The sequence below is a fragment of the Littorina saxatilis genome, linkage group LG8, assembly GCF_037325665.1.
Source record: "Littorina saxatilis isolate snail1 linkage group LG8, US_GU_Lsax_2.0, whole genome shotgun sequence".
NCBI lineage: Eukaryota > Metazoa > Mollusca > Gastropoda > Littorinimorpha > Littorinidae > Littorina > Littorina saxatilis.
In genome coordinates, this window is record NC_090252.1 from 51485915 (window position 1) to 51505508 (window position 19594).

A 19594-nucleotide genomic window follows, 5' to 3' on the forward strand; every position below is an offset into this window, starting at 1 on the left:
TTACGTGTATGACCGTTTTTACCCCGCCATTCAGGCAGCATACGCCGATTTCGGGGGAGGCATGCTGGGTATTTTCGTGTTTCTATAACCCACCGAACTCTGACATGGATTACAGGATCTTGTCCGTGCGCACTTGGTCTTGTGCTTGCATGTACACACGAAGGGGGTTAAGTCGCAAGCAGGTCTGTACATAAGTTGACCTGGGAGATCGGAAAATCTCCACTCTTAACCCACCAGGCAGCAGCGACCGGGATTCGAACTCACGACCTCTCGATTAGGAGGCCGACGTCTTACCACCACGCCACTGCGCCCGTCTAACGATTCAATAAACTTCATAATATTAAAAGCGCTCCATCAAAATAATATGGTATTGGTAAATCCAGCAGCAACACCTTACACACATAAGTCAAACGCTGTTTACAATTCAAAGATGTTAAATACATGTAATAAAGGTAAATAAATGATCAGAATGAAATGCAGTAGTTCCTCTGACTGTTCTAGTTGGTGTAAAAGTTGTTGTCAGTGTGAGAGTGCAAATAAAAGAATATCTCTTTCCCTCTCTGTCTTTCTCTTCATATCTCTCTCTCTCTCTCTCTCTCTCTCTCCTCTCTCTCTCTCTTCACACACACACACACAAACACACACACACACACACCAAACAACACCTCATTGATAAGAATAGTTTTATTTGATGTTCAACAGTAGAAAATAAATCAAACACAACAGAAGCAAACTCGTGAGAATACCAATATACAGTCGAATTTCCAAACTTACAATAAACAACCCACACCACCACTGTATTGAAGTGCAAGCTTAGCAAAGACTTAAAACACGTAAACAAAGAAGCTAACATATACACGCTCATGAATATGTAGGAAGAAAAACTGTACCAACTTATCTGTTTATAGTCTACACACCCCCTTTCTTTCTGTCTCTGTCGCTGTCTGTCTCTGTCTATCTGCCTGTCTGTCTGTCTGTCTGTCTGTCTGTCTGTCTGTCTCTCTCTCTCTCTCTCTCTCTCTCTCTCTCTCTCTCTCTCTCTCTAACCTACACACTCTCTGTATACCCCCACTTACCCCCGACCACCACCTACTTTGCCTTGCCACAATGAAACAGTCTCAACGTTTTAAACTTTTACAAACCATGGTATGCTGATAAATTGTGTATATGTGTGTGGGGTCACATTTCTAATAACGATTAAATATACAACGTTTCTCTCCACAATTTTATTATCTACAGTAATCCTTTCATCTCGTCGTGGTTCTCTGAAACCAGGGCCGGTGTGGCGCTTTTGATATCTTGGGTCTCGCTCTGTGTGTAACCGAGTGCCCGAAGCACACGGTTTACATTTGGAGGCAAGGCCATTCAGAATTGAGATTTTAGAACTAAATTTATAGCCCCATAAAAACTGTTATGGGTACGCACAGGTTGCTAAGAGCATGAAAGGAGACCGCAGCAGCCAGACACCATCACAAACAGAACGTTACAATAATCGACATGTGTCTAGCCGGCGACGTATAAGTACGCGGAGCTGGCGCTCTTCGCAGGCAGATAACTGCAGAGTCTGCTTGCTGTGAATGGTGACGCAGTAGTCTCCCTGTCAGGGGTGTAAAAATAGACCAACATGAAAATTAATACCAAGTCCGTAACCCTTATTTCTCAAACGATTCTCTACAGTGTGTTGATTAGTTCAGCTTCGGACCCATCCGTCTCCTGGATGTGGCTTTTCTCCACCTCGTACGTTTCTTGATGCTTCTTTTTCTTCGCCAGCAGTTTCAGCTTCTTCCTCTTCTTCGGTTCCGGTCTCCATTCTCCGCCTTTGTCTGCAGCTTCAGAGTTGTCTCCCTTTGCAGTCTCGGTTTTCTCCCTTTGGTCGTGTTTGCTTTTGTGTGGAGTTTTCTCTTCTGGGGCTGATTTGGTGTGTTGCTTCCCTTTGTCTCCCTTGCTTTTCGTGGCCTTGCTGTCTTCAGCTGTGTGCTTTTTCTTTTCAATCGTTCCCTCTTTCTTGTCATGCAAGTCGCTCTTCTTGAAAGTACCTGTCTTTATGTGAGCAGTTTCAGACTCTGTTATCTGCGATTTGCCTTCTCCGCTGGCTTTCCTTGGGGTTTCTTTGTCAGAAGATGTCTTCAGTTTCTGCTCGTTCTGACTGTTCTGTGCACGCCATTTCATGCTGTCCGTTCCTCGGTCTTGCTTCGCCACGCTTTCGGTGTCGCTTTTCACTTCGTACATCTCTCCAAAGTAGGGATCGTTTTCGTCCATGCCCGAACTCTCGGATTCGTCGTCATCTTCGTCCTCTAAGTCAAGGGAGGCCATCTTTTCCTCTTCCCTGTCGTCAAGGTCAAAGTCGTCCAGTTTGAACGCGTTCTCCAGGGCTTCTTCCTCCACCGAGGTGCCCGTATCTTGCTGCCTAGCAGGGGCCTGGTCTGTCTTCCTCGCCTTGTTCACCTGTGCATAATCGCGTGAACTGTAGGCTTCGTCGTAGTCATGGTCGGCCGAGCTGTCTTTCCCTGGTGACTGCTGGGGAAGAAAGATCTTGGTGATGAACGTACGTTGCTTGGTTTCCAAGGCGAATCCAGAACCGGATTTCTGAGTGTTGAAACCAGATTCGCATTCTTCATAACCAGCGGAATTCTTGCTTCGAGACTGGTTTCCGGTAGGCGAGAGCCTCGCTCTTGGGGTCAAATCGACAGACATGTAGCCAGTCTCGTACAGTGTGGAATCCTCTGCAAAGCCTGTGCTCGTTGCAACAGACTCTGCTGCAGTGTCTCCTTTCTCTTCCCTGTACGCGGGTAGCTCTCCAAAATCGAACGGCTTTGGTTCTGCAACGGCGAAGATTACGTCAGTGGTTCGAGGGACGACTTCTGCGAGCGTTGTCTCGGAACGGGATCGCTTTGGATGACTGGGGTGTGACGGTTGGGTGACCTCGCGAAAAGGTATGGAGGGGTCACTGTCGGCTGATGTGGTCGTTGAGCTTCTGCTGGCGTCTCCTGTCGCTTCCACGTCTGGAACAAAAGTTAAGATATTTCTTTTATTTTTCATTTCCATTTTCAAAACTGCATTGTCCAATCGCTGGAAAATTCGGGTCGCTTCCTCCCAGTGAAAAGCTATCAGCAACAAGAGTCGCGCTACCCAGATGTGTGCGTGTTTAGGTGTAATCAGCCACCTGCGCTTATGGCAGAATGACCGAGGTCTTTTACGTGCCACTGTGGTGACACGGTGGTGGAACATGGCTACCGTCTCTGGGTCTGCACATAAAGTTGACCCGTTTCCGACCCGGCCCGGATTCGAACCCGCGACCCTAGGATCACAAGTCCAGTGCTCTACCACCTGAGCTATCCGGGTGTTTTTTTGTTTTGTTTTTTCAAAGAGCATTTTAAACGAGATATTACAACGACCGGACAAACAAAGACGTCTCTTCTCGACGCTCACTCCCCAATCATAAAATGTCTGGGCCGGTATGCAGGAGAAGACTAGATAATATCATGTTATGTTAGTCCGGGATAAACGTTACCCCAAATGCAGTTTACCCCGTACGAAAGTCTCTAACCTAGACTTTTACATGCCGGCCACGACGTCTTGAGGGAAACTAAGCGCGAGAATACTGCTTTAATAGGAAAATAGCTGTACATCTATGAACCAGATAACTAACATATAGCTGTTACCTTCATTGTTATCGTCCTGTTGGTTGGAACGTAACTTCTTGGCGTTTCTCTCTCTGACGATGAAGATGATGATGACGACGACAACAACGAGGATAGCAGCAGCAAGAAGACCAGCGATCAGCCTGGCTGTTGCCTGGGATATCAACGCCTCGTCTGTTTAGAAATAAACAGCAACGTTAAGCATGTCGATGATAAAATTATAGCTCTGCGTGACCCTTGAATCGTATTTTTCGATTTATGTGTGTGTGTGTTTTGTTTGTTTGTTTTGTAACGATATGCGTAGGCAAAGAGAGAGATAGAGGCAGACAAACGGACATTACCTGCTATTCAGACTTGGTCATGTGAAAGACGTTTTCTTCCACACGAGATTACGTTGATTGTCTAACGAAGCCGTGAGGCTGAGTTAGACATCAGCTAATCGAGTGTGGAAGAAAACTCTGTCACACGACCAAGTCGGAATAGCATTTATGTCTCACAGCTTCAACAGAGGAGAGAACAAACACGTTTTGCGTACTCAAGCTTGACAAACCTAAACACAGGAGCAGCCATTGTGGAGAGATCTACTTTTTGACGGAAGTGACCGAACAACTATGAATGACGTCTCGGTATATGTGAATGACGTCACCGTCATCGTCACAGTCTGTATCTTTTGAAGCATCGCATTGTTCATGACGTTTTTCTGTGTCTGCATCCGCGAAATGTTTGTTCTTTTCGGGGTCTTTGTCATCTATGTTCAGAACTCTGTCCTTCTAGTTTCAGACCAACAGGCCTCCTGAGCGAGCCACTTTCCAAGGGCAGCTAAATTCGCGTATGGAAACAGTACTGTCGTCTGGGATGCCGTTTTCAGTATTCTCAGCGTTGAAGAAACGATAACAGCAGGAGAAATAAAAGTCGTGTGTGCATTTTGGGGCTTTTGGAGGGACGATTTTGAGTTTGAATCCGTTCTTGCACATGCTCCAAGCGTGTAACATACAATCTTGCACACGTTTGCTTTAGTAGTGGCAAAGAAGGAAAGCGTGTGACATACAGAGCTTTTCTGTAGTAGAATGATTTGAGGTTTGCTCATTGCAAAGCGAAAAGCTATCCATTACAAATGTTTATCAGACACATACGTCTCCCTTAACTTTGAACAGCTCACTAAAAATCATGTATTTCAGGCGTGAAATCTGAATGCAACTGCATTATGATAGTCACCATAAGTCTGCCTTTGCTTAAGGAAGTATATGTATGCTTGTTTGCACAGTACATTCAAACCTGAGAGATAGTGCGAGTGAAAGGGTTATAAGTTTACATTAGGCGACATCACAATAAAAATAAAAACCATTCCGAAATAGTACCCGCTGATGGGACCCAAAAAAAGTCTGATCTCCTTTAAAAAAAAATATTAATTTAAAAATAAAAATAAAATAAATAAATAAAAAACCTGCACTGTCGACCGCCTCTTGCTTACGACCACCTGCCAATTCCGACGACCCCCAACAAAAACTTTTTATAGCTACTACCTGTCCATATGGATCACCTTAAGTTGCTCCCTTCGTTGGTCGCTGTGGACAGGTTTTAGTGTATTATATTTTTTTCTTTATTATTTCATTCCATGTTTCCAGAGACAGAGTATGGTCAATTTCTGACTAGTTTTGTGAAGCAGCATATCCACTATGCTCTCATTAGCTTTAACATTGACGTCACAAAACATTCAACACTGAACATACCTTCATCGTTGACATTGACGCGAAATTGAAAGGCGCCCAAGGCGTTCGCTATGGACACGCTGTAGACACCGAAATAGTCTTTGCGGATCTCGTCTCGCTTCAACGAGCATATCACCAGGTGCCTCTGGTCTATGTGCTTCTGGCAGTCCACCCGAAGGATCCTATCGTCTTCAGTCAGCGTGACGCTGGCGTTGTAGGTAAAGGAGTAGGTGACGCGTTCCGGGAGAGGGTGTGCAACAAGGTAGAGCTGGAGGCCGCTGGTTGTTAACAGGGGTGGCGGGTCTGTGGAACCGTTAAACAGTCTCGGGCCGCCTGCAACAGTTGACGGCAAGTGCAAATGAAACACATACGATGCTTACAATATTGTGTGAACACTACATGTGGTGATTTTGTCCGTATGATTTATTGTTTTATATAGGTTGTACATTTAATTGTTCTATTTTGTATATGTTCTTTTGTAAAGGGCCTAGAGCCATAGGTTAGGCCCTTAAAAATGTCCAGTCATTATTATTATCATTACTTATGCTAGTTGATCTACATGCTACGTCGCACTGTGTTAAACACTGGTAACGGAAGTTGTGTTCAAAAGTGTAACACTTCGATTTAAACGGTTTTTATTGTGTTTTTTTTAATATGTGACCCTCCACCACGGAATGAGTCGCATGTCACCTTGTAATGAATGGCGGTTATGGTGTTTATAGTAGAAGGGATATAACTAGTGCTTTTTGTAATACAAAGAGGTTGTCAGGAGTGGTTTAACTTTGAGAGTGGAAACTTTTAACAGTTCAGTAAAATTCCATGGTTAGCTACGGACGGTCAAACTGGGTTCGCGGCACGTGAATTTACAACTGTGCGAGTTGTTCACGTTATAATCGCAACCGCCTGATTTTGTGAGTTGTGATTGTAAACTGCCTGACAATTGAAAGTCATTCGACCTGGGCTCTCGGATGAGAAAACCTGCTCTTGGTTTTGATGTCAACTTTGCAAGAAAACATTTGATCTTGATGTCAACCTTGGAACCGGGAAACATTGCCGGGATGACTTGGACTTTTGTATGGGTGCCGCCATATTGGAAGATGAGGTACTTTGCTAGTTTTGTGTGAACTTGAACATTTCTTTTGTATGCGCGGACATGACTTATGTATTTGAATAATTTCGGAATTGTATAATTTCCTTGTGCTCGGTTGGTGTTTTTGAATATTGTTAGTTGTTACAGTAGGGTGTTATATTTTGTAACAGGCCGCCCCAGTCTGACTTGTGCGGGGTGGTGCCAGAGTGGCGAGGGTGCGATGGAGGCCGTAAGGTTGAAGGCTAGCTACATCGTCACCTCTACATAACGTAAAAGTTATGTTTTGTTTATTTGCTTTCTTGTCCTTGTAAATATGTTCTGACGTTGACAATGAATGAGTGAGTTTCACAAGGTCGTGGACAATGAATGAATGAGTTTCAAAAGGTCATGAATTGATTATTGTAAGCAAGAAAGTATTTGAGAATTTGAGGAATGAGTTGATATTTGCTATGTCAGAAACAAACCAATTTGTATGTTCTAATTAAACCATTGGCTATTGTTTGGAAAGAATGAGTTGGTGAAAGACTACAAATTCTTCTAATCTTCTCTCTGCTTTCCTAAACTTCTGAGCGGGAGTCAGATGATTGACTGTGTGTGTGCGTGTGCACATATAAAGAATCTGGAAGGAGATTAATAAGGATAACTACGGATCTTCTTTATTTCAAATCTCTTACATTGGCGAGCTTGCGGTTGTATTAATTGGAAAATTTTTGAAGGTTAATTATTTTTTTTTGGTGCGTTCCCTTGAGTGCAGTTAGGCTTATTTTATAATATTGACTTGTAGTGCTGAAGTGTTGTTTGGTTTTGCGCAGATGCTGATGCATGCAGTCTGGAGGATGGACATCCTTGTCATCTGCCTGTGAAGGGAGCTCCTTGGTCTGTGGACGGATGCATCCTGTGCCTGACTGAACGACATATTTTGGACAGGAGTGAGTCATTTGCTTATCTGACACTCAAGTTAACATTCTATATATTTTTGAGAATAATTTGTCTCTTTGAGTGTTGGTTCTTGCTTGTGAGTAGGTTATTTTTTCCCCCCTACTTTACATGAAGCGCCCTGTAGGTTAGTTTTACCTACAAGTGAATAATACATGACACATCAATTTTCCCTTTTACGTGTACACAGTTTGTAAATAGTTGTGGGTCAGCAATGCCTTGATTCATAAGTGTATGGGAATGGGGGTATGTCTAGTTCCTAGGCCAAGTTTTTGAGCGGAGCCTAGTTTCAAATGTATTGATTGTTTCCCCTTGAAGTTCGGTTGATCGGTTTCCTAGACTGTGTCACTTTAGTACTGAACTTGAGGAAGTCAGGTAAATTCTAAAGTTTAGTGGACTATTGTGTTCACGTTAGTCAAAGCTAAGTCTTGGTGTTGCCCTCTAGCATTCTATGTAGAGGATAGTCATAGTTTGCTTAAGTGATAGCGGTTTGTTCACGATGGCATCTCAAGAAGAGGTTCAAGCTTTGGTAGCGCAGTTTAAGGTGGAGGGTGAAGCCTTAGGAAAAGATGGTGCATCACTGAACAAGTATGTGGAGGATAGTTTGCGTGAGGAAAGAGCAGCAAGAAGAGAAGCTTTGTTGAAAAGAGAAAATGATATTGCTCTACAAGAAAAAGAACTCGCTGCTGCACGTGAGCTTAAAGAGAGAGAGTTAGCTGAACAAGCTAAGATTAAAGAGAGAGAGTTAGCTGAACAAGCTAAGATTAAAGAGAGAGAGTTAGCTGAACAAGCTAAAATTGAAAATCGTCGTCTCGATATTGAAGAAGAAAAGGCGAACAGGGAGGCAAAGTTGCGAGCAGACGAGTTGGTTGAAAAAGCAAGCAAGAATAAGTTGGCCAATCGTCCCAAGATTCCCTATTTTGATGATAAATCAGATGACATTGAGAGTTATCTGTATCGCTTCGATAAGCACGCAGCTAGCTTGAAGTGGTCAAAGGATGAGAAGGCTTTGATTTTGCCTACTCTACTCAGAGGTCGTGCTCTGAATTATTTTCAAGAGTTACCAGTAGAAGATACTAATGACTATGCCAAACTGTCAGCGCATTTGTTGAAGAGATTCAAATGTACTGAAGAAGGTTTCAGAACGCAGTTTCGCTCATGCAAACCTGAATCTGGTGAAACCATGCATGTCTTTTTCTCCCGCATGAGAAGATTTTTTACTAGATGGACAGATATGGCTGGAGTTGGCACAGATTTCGCTTTGCTCTGTGACTTGGTGCTCAGAGAGCAGATTCTGTCTAGTTGTGCGTCGTCTCTGGTTACTTTTCTGAAAGAAGACAAGCATACTACCGCTCAAACCATGATAGACGCAGCTGAGAGATACAGGGAAGCACATCCTAGTCAAAACCTAGCAGCAAAAGGTTCTAGTGATCCTCTGTTGGCTAATGTCGGTCTTCCAAGTGGGAGAGGAGGTCATTCAGGGTCAGGTGGTCGAGGTGGTCACAGGTTTTCTAAGAAGAATAGTCAGGCGGACACAAACCCACCGACAGAACAAAGCTCTCCTGATAATAAGGGTGGCAGAGGTGCTAGTCAAGCTGGTAGAGGTAGAGGTGGTCAGAACTATCAGAGGAAGTGTTGGTGGTGTCAAGATACTTCGCACAAGTTGGCAGATTGTCCCAAAAAAATGCATACTGCTTCAGTATCCGTTGTCACTGTTGAAGAGTCCAGCTGTAGTGAAGACGAGCAGTCTGTGGCGTCAGTAGGATTTTCAGGTAGTGATGAACTTCCCGAGTCTATTCAGACATGTGAAGGTACCTTAAATGGTAGTGAGGTCACGGTCATGTTGGATAGTGGGTGTTCCACGGTTGGGGTCAGGAAGTCCCTAGTAAGAGATGATCAGTTTACTGGGAAGGTACAGGTGTGTAGACAGTTCAGTGGGGATTTGGTTCGGTTACCCATTGCGATGGTGAGTCTGGATACACCATACTTTTCTGGAAGTGTTGAGGCATGTGTGATCGACAATCCAGTATGTGACGTCATTTTGGGTAGAATACAGGGATGTACATTTGGATGTGTCGAGGTTACTAGCGCAGTCCAGACAAGAGGTCAAAAAGCTAGAGAAGAACGTCCTTTTAGACCGCTGTTGACCGCTAAAGTTCCCCAACTTGATATCAATGCTGAGAAACTGTCCAAAATGCAAAGGGATGACAAAACGTTGCATGATCTGTTCGAGAAAGTTGGCCAAGGAAAATCGGAAGAGTCGTCTGGTTGTGTGGTGTCGTTTGTTGTGAGGGACCAGTTGTTATATCGAAAGTACTACTCCAAGGTCAACGATGAAGTGGTTTGGCAGCTAGTTGTTCCTGAACGCTTGCGCGAGTCTGTTTTGATCACTGCCCATGACGGTTTGTTTGGTGGTCATTTAGGCGCGAACAGTACGTTCAAAAGGGTGTCCGCATTCTTCTTTTGGCCCGGTTATCGGCAGTCGATCAAGGATTACTGCAGATCATGTGATATCTGTCAGAAAACCTTTCCCAAAGGTAGAGTTCCTTCGGCACCTTTGCAACCACTGCCTGTGATAGAAGTCCCATTTTCCCGAGTTTGCATTGATCTGATTGGTCCGATTAAACCAGTGTCAGCTCGTGGTCATCAGTACGCTTTGGTGTTGGTGGATGTTGCGACACGCTATCCGGAAGCAGTACCCTTGAAATCAACGACCACAGAAGCAGTAGCGGAAGCTTTGTTGGGAATTTTCACCCGGACGGGTTTACCAGATGAGGTTCTCTCAGATCTAGGTACACAATTCACATCTGATGTCATGCGAGAGGTGATGAGATTGATATCGGTATCGCAGTTGCACACGACTCCTTATCATCCCCAGACGAATGGTCTCTGTGAAAGGTTCAATGGAACTTTGAAGTCCATGGTGAAGAAGTTGATGGCAGATAGACCTAAGGATTGGGATAGATATTTGCCTTTTGCGTTGTTCGCATACAGAGAAATCCCACAGGAGTCTACAGGGTACTCACCTTTTGAACTTTTGTACGGTAGAAACCCAAAAGGACCGTCGGAACTGCTGTATCATGCGTGGACCGATAGCAGTCGGGAGAATCAGCAGGTTCCAGTGTCACAGTATGTGCAGGATTTGAAAGAGGTCTTGGCTGACAGTGTTAGTAGAGCACAGAAGGCTGTTCAGAATGTATCAAAGAAGAACAGATCATACAGATCTCAGAAGCCAAGAATGATACTCGCTGGAAAGAAAGTCTTAGTCTTACTTCCAACTGAGAAGAACAAAATGATACTACGCTGGCGAGGTCCATTTCAGGTGATCAAAAGACTGAATCAATGTGATTATGTTGTAGAAATTTCACCTGGGATCGAGAAAGTGTACCATGTCAACTTGCTCAGGGAGTATGTGTCTAGGAATGAAGATGTTGGTCAGAACCCAGTTGTTGCCTCATTGGGAGTGATCAGTGGGTCCAGTGCAGTAGAGGAGGTAGACATTCAGAAAGTCAAACTACAGTCAGTTCCCACAGTTCAGACTGAGAATGTAGATGATGTGGTCTATAGTCCTGACTTGTCTATGCAGGCAAAACAAAAAGTGCAGGCGGTGTTTCAGAAGCATCAGGACAAAATGACGGATTTGCCTGGTACTTGTGACCTAGTGCAGCATGTGGTGAGGATTCCTGAAGGTGCTGTGGTCAATGTGAAACAGTATCCGTTACCATTTGAGTCTCAGAAAGTGGTTGAAGAAGAAGTGAAAAAGATGTTAGATCTAGACGTAATAGAGCCGTCTATTTCTCCGTTCTCGTCTCCTATTGTTCTAGTCAAGAAGAAGGACGGAAGTACTCGTTTTTGCATCGATTTCAGACACCTCAATAAGATTACGGAGTTTGACGCTGAGCCAATACCGGATCCGGAAGTTCTGTTTGCTTCATTGCAGGGCAGGCAGCATTTCACGAAGATTGATCTGGCTAAGGGCTATTGGCAAATTCCGATGGCAGAGTCGGATCGAGCAAAAACGGCTTTTCGTACCCCTCAAGGTCTATATCAGTTCAAGAAGATGCCGTTCGGAATGAGTACAGCACCAAGTACTTTCGCGAGGATGATGAAGATGTTGGATCTGGATAGGTTCAAATCTGTTCATTTCTTTGATGACGTACTTGTAGCCACAGAAGACTGGTGTGAGCATCTAGAGGCACTTGACGGACTGTTGACAGAACTGGGAAAACATGGGTTGACTGTGAGACCGTCGAAAGTAGAGGCAGGGTTTGACTCTATTGAGTTTTTGGGTCACATAGTTGGGGAGGGTAGCATGCGTCCAGTTCCCTCCAAAGTGTCCAAAATCTTGAATGTCTCTGTCCCAACCACAAAGAAACAAGTCCGGTCATTGGTAGGGCTCATCAGTTTCTATAGGCGCTATGTCCCAAGCTTCGCGTCTATTGTGTCCCCCCTGGTAGAACTCACAAAGAAGAACCAACCAAACAAAGTTCGTTGGTCAAAAGAGTGTCAGATGGCTTTTGACAGGGTCAAAGAAATTTTGTCGTCTGAACCACTGGTGAGATTGCCAGACTTTTCCAGGCCGTTCACAGTGCGGTCGGATGCATCCTCCACGGGGATTGGAGCAGCCCTGATGCAGCCTGATGATGACGACGTCCTTCATCCAGTTCTGTATGCCAGCAGGAAACTGCTGGAAAGAGAAACCAGATACTCTACTGTGGAGAGAGAGTGCCTAGCGTTGGTGTGGGCAGTTGACAAATTCCATCGCTACTTGTTTGGCTCACATTTCTTTGTTGAGACTGATCACAGACCGTTGACGTACTTACGACAGTCCAAAACTGCCAACGGCCGACTGTTGCGATGGGCTCTGTCTCTCCAAGAGTATTCATTCACAGTAGTGCCAATTCCTGGAGTCAGGAATTTTGAAGCTGATGTGTTGTCACGCTTGACGAAGTGAATGGAACATGATGATTGAAAGGACAGTGAAAAAACTTTCTGCAATCAACAAGGACAATACTTTTTGTGCTGTGAGTGTTGATATGCTGTGTATGTATTAAGAACTAATTTAATTTAGTTCTTGGTTTTTTTTCACATTGTGATTATTTTTTTTAATCTGGCTGGAAAAATTTGTTTGGATATTTTTGATGCTAGTACCATTTTGTGTTGTAGTCAAGGTTTACTGTATTGAGTTTAGCGGGGGCTACTCAAACTTTATTGGCGATCTTTGGTACCAAGAACGTCAATGTTATTGCATTCAGTAATAGGCGAAAATTGCTGAATGTCCATGAGTATAACTATTGTGGATTAACACAGTGGGTGATTATCTACACGGCGGCGTAAATGTGGTTTATTATGCTTGCCATTGTTGCTCATGTTTAAGGACAGCCTCGTGGCTTTCGTCACTTTTTTGGTGGATGGCACTGTCTTTTGGTTGTAAACTGATTGCACTCTTTGGGAACGGACAGAGTATTTAATAAATGTTTTCCTTATGCTGTGATTATTTATTAATCTATTTGTGGTGTTTTTTTATATATATGTATTTAAAAAATTTGTCTTGTTACTGGAATACTTATATTTGTACAGTTTTTGAAAAAAAAATGTTCATTTTGGGTTCACATTTTTTTTTAATCGGGGAAAGGGGTGATGTAATGAATGGCGGTTATGGTGTTTATAGTAGAAGGGATATAACTAGTGCTTTTTGTAATACAAAGAGGTTGTCAGGAGTGGTTTAACTTTGAGAGTGGAAACTTTTAACAGTTCAGTAAAATTCCATGGTTAGCTACGGACGGTCAAACTGGGTTCGCGGCACGTGAATTTACAACTGTGCGAGTTGTTCACGTTATAATCGCAACCGCCTGATTTTGTGAGTTGTGATTGTAAACTGCCTGACAATTGAAAGTCATTCGACCTGGGCTCTCGGATGAGAAAACCTGCTCTTGGTTTTGATGTCAACTTTGCAAGAAAACATTTGATCTTGATGTCAACCTTGGAACCGGGAAACATTGCCGGGATGACTTGGACTTTTGTATGGGTGCCGCCATATTGGAAGATGAGGTACTTTGCTAGTTTTGTGTGAACTTGAACATTTCTTTTGTATGCGCGGACATGACTTATGTATTTGAATAATTTCGGAATTGTATAATTTCCTTGTGCTCGGTTGGTGTTTTTGAATATTGTTAGTTGTTACAGTAGGGTGTTATATTTTGTAACAGGCCGCCCCAGTCTGACTTGTGCGGGGTGGTGCCAGAGTGGCGAGGGTGCGATGGAGGCCGTAAGGTTGAAGGCTAGCTACATCGTCACCTCTACATAACGTAAAAGTTATGTTTTGTTTATTTGCTTTCTTGTCCTTGTAAATATGTTCTGACGTTGACAATGAATGAGTGAGTTTCACAAGGTCGTGGACAATGAATGAATGAGTTTCAAAAGGTCATGAATTGATTATTGTAAGCAAGAAAGTATTTGAGAATTTGAGGAATGAGTTGATATTTGCTATGTCAGAAACAAACCAATTTGTATGTTCTAATTAAACCATTGGCTATTGTTTGGAAAGAATGAGTTGGTGAAAGACTACAAATTCTTCTAATCTTCTCTCTGCTTTCCTAAACTTCTGAGCGGGAGTCAGATGATTGACTGTGTGTGTGCGTGTGCACATATAAAGAATCTGGAAGGAGATTAATAAGGATAACTACGGATCTTCTTTATTTCAAATCTCTTACACACCTTTGCATGATTTTCATATTTTTACTCTTTGCTAAATAGTTTTTTATGCTCTATCCAGTGGTGAAAACCGTTTTAGAAAAGAGCGAAAACTGTTATAAGCCTGTGACTAAGGTGACCCTCACACTGTTACCAGACACCCCCCCGGCTTATATTAAGCCTAGCGCAGAACCGCGCGAGGTGACATGCGACTCATTTCGTGGTGGAGGGTCACATATATGGTTTTTAATTTCAAACAACTCCTGAGAGGAGCATCTTAAGTTGTGCTGTTCACGAGATTCCTTCACAGACACAGTAGAAACAAACTAACAACAACGTGACAACACACAAAAGAGGTCAATACAAAGGAAACTCAGACCAAGCAATGCATCATTCTTTATACGTTTCAATGTGGCCACATGTAGGACCAAACTCTCTCTGTTGTTTGCTTCCACTTATTTACGAAGACTGGTACATGGTTAAAGATCTATATATTATTGAGAACTGTCGGTCTGTCAGTCCATCCGCATGTCTGTTCTGTCTGTTCGTCTGTGCATTTTTCTATGTCTGTAACTGGGTCTGTTTGGACAAATGAGGTCAACATCATTCTACTTATCTCCACGCGTTTACGAACTCTGCAGAGTATCTACAAATTCCTGAACGAAACTGTGTTATCGCCCGTACGACTACAAGTCTTTCGATATAGTTAAGCCTGTCTGTACATAGTGCAAGGCTACAGACATGTTTTCACTCACAGCTGACAGTGAGACGAACAGAGTCTGAAATGATGTCACCAAATCCGCTCTCTGCTGTACACGTGTACGTCCCCATGTCCTCACATTTTGCCGACGTCACAGTGTACGTGTGCACAAGTGTTCGTTGGACGCTGTCAGTTTCATTGCCAGTGACATCCTCAGTGTTCCCGACACTCATCCAGCCACCCCGTTTGCGCATGCTCACACGAGCTGACGATCTTCCGGTGACGTCACATTGAAATACAGCCGATGAGTTGTCGTCTTCCAAGACGGATAGGTCGTTTGTGCTGTTCACAGTAAACTTGTTCACCGTTGCTTGATCTGTGGAAAGCACATAACAAACGTCAGACTTACAATCCAAAAGAAGATAAGACAAAAAGGCGTAAACATGACGTCACACAAATAACACAAGCAACCTCATATTTACATTCCAATTAAAGAATCATCGCTCATAAAAGTAAAAACAAAACAAAATAGAAACAAAAACGAAAATTATTAGTGCGACACAATAAACGTCAGACTTACTTTTTTTTTAAAAGCCAACATTCAAAGCGAAAAAGGCGGAAAATTGACGTCGGATACACTTTAAGAGAGGCAACATTACCGCCAGACTTACATTCTAAAAGAAGCTCGGCCTCAGAGGTGTTCGCGTAAAGCTGTGGATCAGGGTCCCACACGGCACTGCACGTGCACACCGTGACGTTAGCCGTGGCCAGTGCCGTGTCGATGACGACAGAGCTCGATACTGACGTCTCACCAATGACGTCATCACGATCAGAAAGCGTGGGGTTGGTACAGGTGAAGATGACAGAGGACACCAGTGGTTTTCCTCCCGCGACTGTACAGGTAACTGTGTTTCCTGACCTCAGAACCTCCGTGGGAAGATTGGCTGAAATCTCGGGTTCTGTCTGCGGTGGGTCTGCAATCAGCATGGTAATGATATCAGTTGTAAGTTGAAACGAAACACACAACGCCGACACACATTCACAGATACACACATATACACACACTTACCTAACGAGCTAACATGAAATAAAAATACAAATAAACACATGCACACTCTCATGCTCTCCCCCTCTTTCACTGTCTCCGTCTCTCTCTGTCTCTCTCACACTGTCTGTCTGTCTGTCTGTCTGTCTGTCTGCCTGTCTCTCTCTCTCTTTTTCTCTCTCTCTCTCTCTCTCTCTCTCTCTCTCTCTCTCTCTCTCTCTCTCTCTCTCTCTCTCTCTCTCTCTCTCTCTCTCTCTCTCTCTCTCTCTCTCTCTCTCTCTCTCTGTCCAATTTCACAGAGTAATGTCGCCTTCAGCCTTCAAATCGGTACACCTTTCTTATCAACGTGTTTGTACATTGGAAGCCCTTTGAATTAAACGCTAAAAATCCCAAATCAGAAGAACTACCTCTAGAACAAAGCATGTTACTTACAAGAAAGGTTCAGAAAGTAGTATGCCCAGGCCGCCTTCACAGGAGGGAAGACAGGGTTGGTAGCAATGCAGACCACACCCTTGCCGTCATCCTCAGGCACTCGGGGTTTGAACACACAGATGTGGCTATCTGGAGTATCGCAGGTGAAGGGGGAACTCCAGCTGATTCGGGGAGGGGGGTGAGCGTCTGTCACTGTACACGTCAGGTTGAGGTCTCTGCTTCCGTCTGTGATGAAGGTTGAAGGGCCCATGACTGCTGTGTTGTCGTCCGAAGGGCCGACTGAAATGACATGATGTGGAACCAAGCTAAACAAATAAGAATTAAGGGTGGAGATTTGTCCGATCTCCCGGGTCAACGTATGTGCCTAATTATCCCCCTTCGTGTGTACACGCAAGCACACGACCAAGTGCGCAAGGAAATGATCCTGCAATCTATGTCAGAGTTCGGTGGGTTATAAAACACGAAAATACCCAGCATGCTTCCCCCGCAAGCGGCGTATGGCTGCCTGAATGGCGGGGTAAAAACGGTCATACACGTACAAACCCACTTGCACAAAAACATGAGTGAACGTGGGAGTTTTAGGCCATGAACGAAGAAAAAAAAAGAAAGAAAAAAATTAAAAAATGACAGAAATTGGCCTTGTCTGAGTTAGATACTCGAAGATTGTTGTATTTAATAATAAGAAGAATAATGAAATAATAATGACAGCTTATATAGCGCGAACCACAGTAAAATATGCTCTACGTCCATCCGAATGGCCGTCTGAGGTGACATAAAGTGAAATGGAAAGAAAAAATGGCAAAATATAATTTTAAAAAGTCTTGCCAGAGTTGGATAATCTATTGCTGATGTGATTATTAATTTTCATTTCCCAGCAAATATGTGAAGAGTGCCACATAACATTCATCACATGATCCAAAAATATACATATAAAGCATAAACATACATTTCCTGGATCGACGCACCGTTTCGGGACACCTGCTGGAATCTTATACTTACAAACAACTTGCAGAGTGTAGTTGGCTGTTCTGTTCTCCTCCCCTGCAACCTGCATCAAACACACGAAGACCGTTCCGTTCAACTCCCGCCGGATGTTGTTCAAACGCAAGGCAGACGTGTTTGAATAGCCGGGCCATGAGAACGAAGATCCGGGTAGCTGTGCAACCTTTTCCGTTCCATTTCCGGTGCAGTCACATGACAGTGAGGCGTCCTCTGGTATCGGTTTTTCGAAACATTTTGTTTCTGGAAAGACGGTCTGGGCTGAAATACAGCAAAATGGTGAAATGAAAGCTGTGTGTGTGTGTTTGTGTGTGTGTGTGTGTGTGTGTGTGTGTGTGTGTGTGTGTGTATATGTGTGTGTGTCTGTCTGTCTGTATCTGTGTCTGGGTGTCTGTGTTTGTCTCTGTGTGTGTGAGTGTCTGTGTGTGTGTGTGGGAGGGGGTAGTTACTGTGTGTGGTCTGATCTGATCTTTTTAGATATTATCTTATTTTATCTTATCTCATCTTATCATACCCTAAAGAGTACAGAAGCAAAAATCAATCATTATTTACCTAAAGTGTTTGTTACGTGCACAAACACCACGACAATCAGAACAAAGCAAGACATCTTTCCGGTCAGGTACATAACACTCTTGTTGTTTCAAACGCACAGAACTAAGCTCATCACTTCAATCCAACAATGTTCTCCAACATGTGAACAGAAAAAAGACACCACTGGGATTGCAAAAGTCCTTGCGTCTTCATGTGCGGGATCAACAAATCAGTCTATGGCATAGATTACTCCTGTCGTCTCAGTCCCACAAAACTAAACACATATCTCTAATTGCACTCTCTCCTTCGTAAATGTCCACAGAAACAGAGCAGCTGGGATCACAAAGTCCATGCGTCCTTAATGTCATCGAAAAAAAATGCAAGACAAAGATCACTTTTGTCGTCTCAGAACAGCGCACAGAACTGAACACTTCTCTCCATTCTTACTTTTTTCTTCGAAAATGTTTCAGAAACAAAGCAGCTTGGATTGCAACAGTCAAGTTAATATGCGGGGGAAAAAGTATCGTAAAGATCGCACATGTCGTCGCAAACACGCACAGCTACGCACAACTCTTTAGTAGAACTTGTGTCTCTCAAAAATGTCCACAGAAACAAAGACATTGGGATCACAAAAATCCAGGCGTCTTAATGCAATGGTAGAATCGTGTAAGGCATATATCACGTTTGTCGTTTAAAACCCACAAAACTAAACAAATCTATCTAGTCAAACTCTCTTCTTCGAAAATGTACACAGAACCAAAGCCACTAGAATCACAAGAGTCCATGCGTCATTAATGTGACAAATATTACTTTTGCCGTCTCAGAACAGCGCACAGAATTGAACGCAACTCTCCAATCCCACAGAAGCACACAGAAATGAACTAATTTCTCTAGTCGCACTTCCTTCTTCAAAAATATCCACAGAAATAAAGCAGCTGTTATCACAAAAATTCCTGTGTCCTGGCCTAATCTGTCAGAAAAAAATCATATATGGCACAGAATACTTCTGTCGTCTCAAACAAGCACATCTTTTTTGTCGATTGTTTTCTCATATATCCAACCTGTTGTCTTGAACACGCACAGATGGGCACATCTCTTTAGTAGTTGTTTTGTTCTCCAAAATGTTCACATAAACGAAGACATTGGGGTCACAAAAGTGTGGGGTAAGGGGGGGGAGGGGGCGAACAAAACAGTTATGGCACAGATCACTCGCCTCAACCCTAAATAGCTTAACGCATCTCTCTAATCGCACTTTCTTCTTCGAAAATGTCCACATAAAGAAAGCAAATGGGTTCACAGATGATTTATGCTATAGATCGTTTGTCACGAGTTGTCGGTGTGCTTGCATTTCGCAAATACCTTCCATTCAAAGTGTTCATTATCTCAAACACACCCACACATCAATTACGCCAATCCTTAAAACTACATTTGTGACCCTCCACCACGGGATGAGTCGCATGTCACCTTTGCATGATTTTCATTTGTGTACATTTTCCTAAAGAGTTTTTTTTTATGCTCTATGCAGTGGTGAAAACCGTTTTAGAAAAGAGCGAAAACTGTTTGAGTTATAAGCCTGTGACTAAGGTGACCCTCACACTGTAACCAGACACTCCCCGGACTTATATTAAGCCTAGCGCAGAACCGCGCGAGGTGACATGCGACTCATTTCGTGGTGGAGGGTCACATTTCTTTTCCTCGTGCGAGCTTCCACAGACACATACACAGAGATACAGAAGGGTTAATGCGGGAGGGAGATAGAGAGGGGGGGAAGAGAGAGAGAGAGAGAGAGAGAGAGAGAGAGAGAGAGAGAGAGAGAGA

The 19594-nt window shown here is 43.5% G+C and overlaps 1 protein-coding gene across 1 annotated transcript; it reads right to left on the reverse strand.

Moving 5' to 3' along the window:
• Positions 1-676: 676 nt before the first annotated feature.
• Positions 677-19098, reverse strand: LOC138973796 (uncharacterized). Its single transcript, XM_070346505.1, has 8 exons — positions 17798-19098; positions 17246-17506; positions 16247-16525; positions 15441-15743; positions 14825-15145; positions 5372-5683; positions 3663-3815; positions 677-3002 (listed from the first exon to the last, which is right to left on the reverse strand). The coding sequence occupies exons 1-8, from the start codon at positions 17868-17870 to the stop codon at positions 1672-1674; spliced, it is 3033 nt and encodes a 1010-aa protein (XP_070202606.1). The 5' UTR covers positions 17871-19098; the 3' UTR covers positions 677-1671.
• Between the last annotated feature and the right edge of the window lie 496 nt (positions 19099-19594).

Bases quoted from the DNA above. Each gene is read 5' to 3' on its own strand.
- LOC138973796 (XM_070346505.1), bottom strand. From the start codon at position 17,870: ATGTACCTGACCGGAAAGATGTCTTGCTTTGTTCTGATTGTCGTGGTG. The intron at 17,507-17,797 runs GTAAATAATGAT...GCTGTATTTCAG, and splicing joins GCACGTAACAAACACTTTAG to CCCAGACCGTCTTTCCAGAA. The intron at 15,146-15,440 runs GTAAGTCTGGCG...TGCTTTCCACAG, and splicing joins GGCCGAGCTTCTTTTAGAAT to ATCAAGCAACGGTGAACAAG.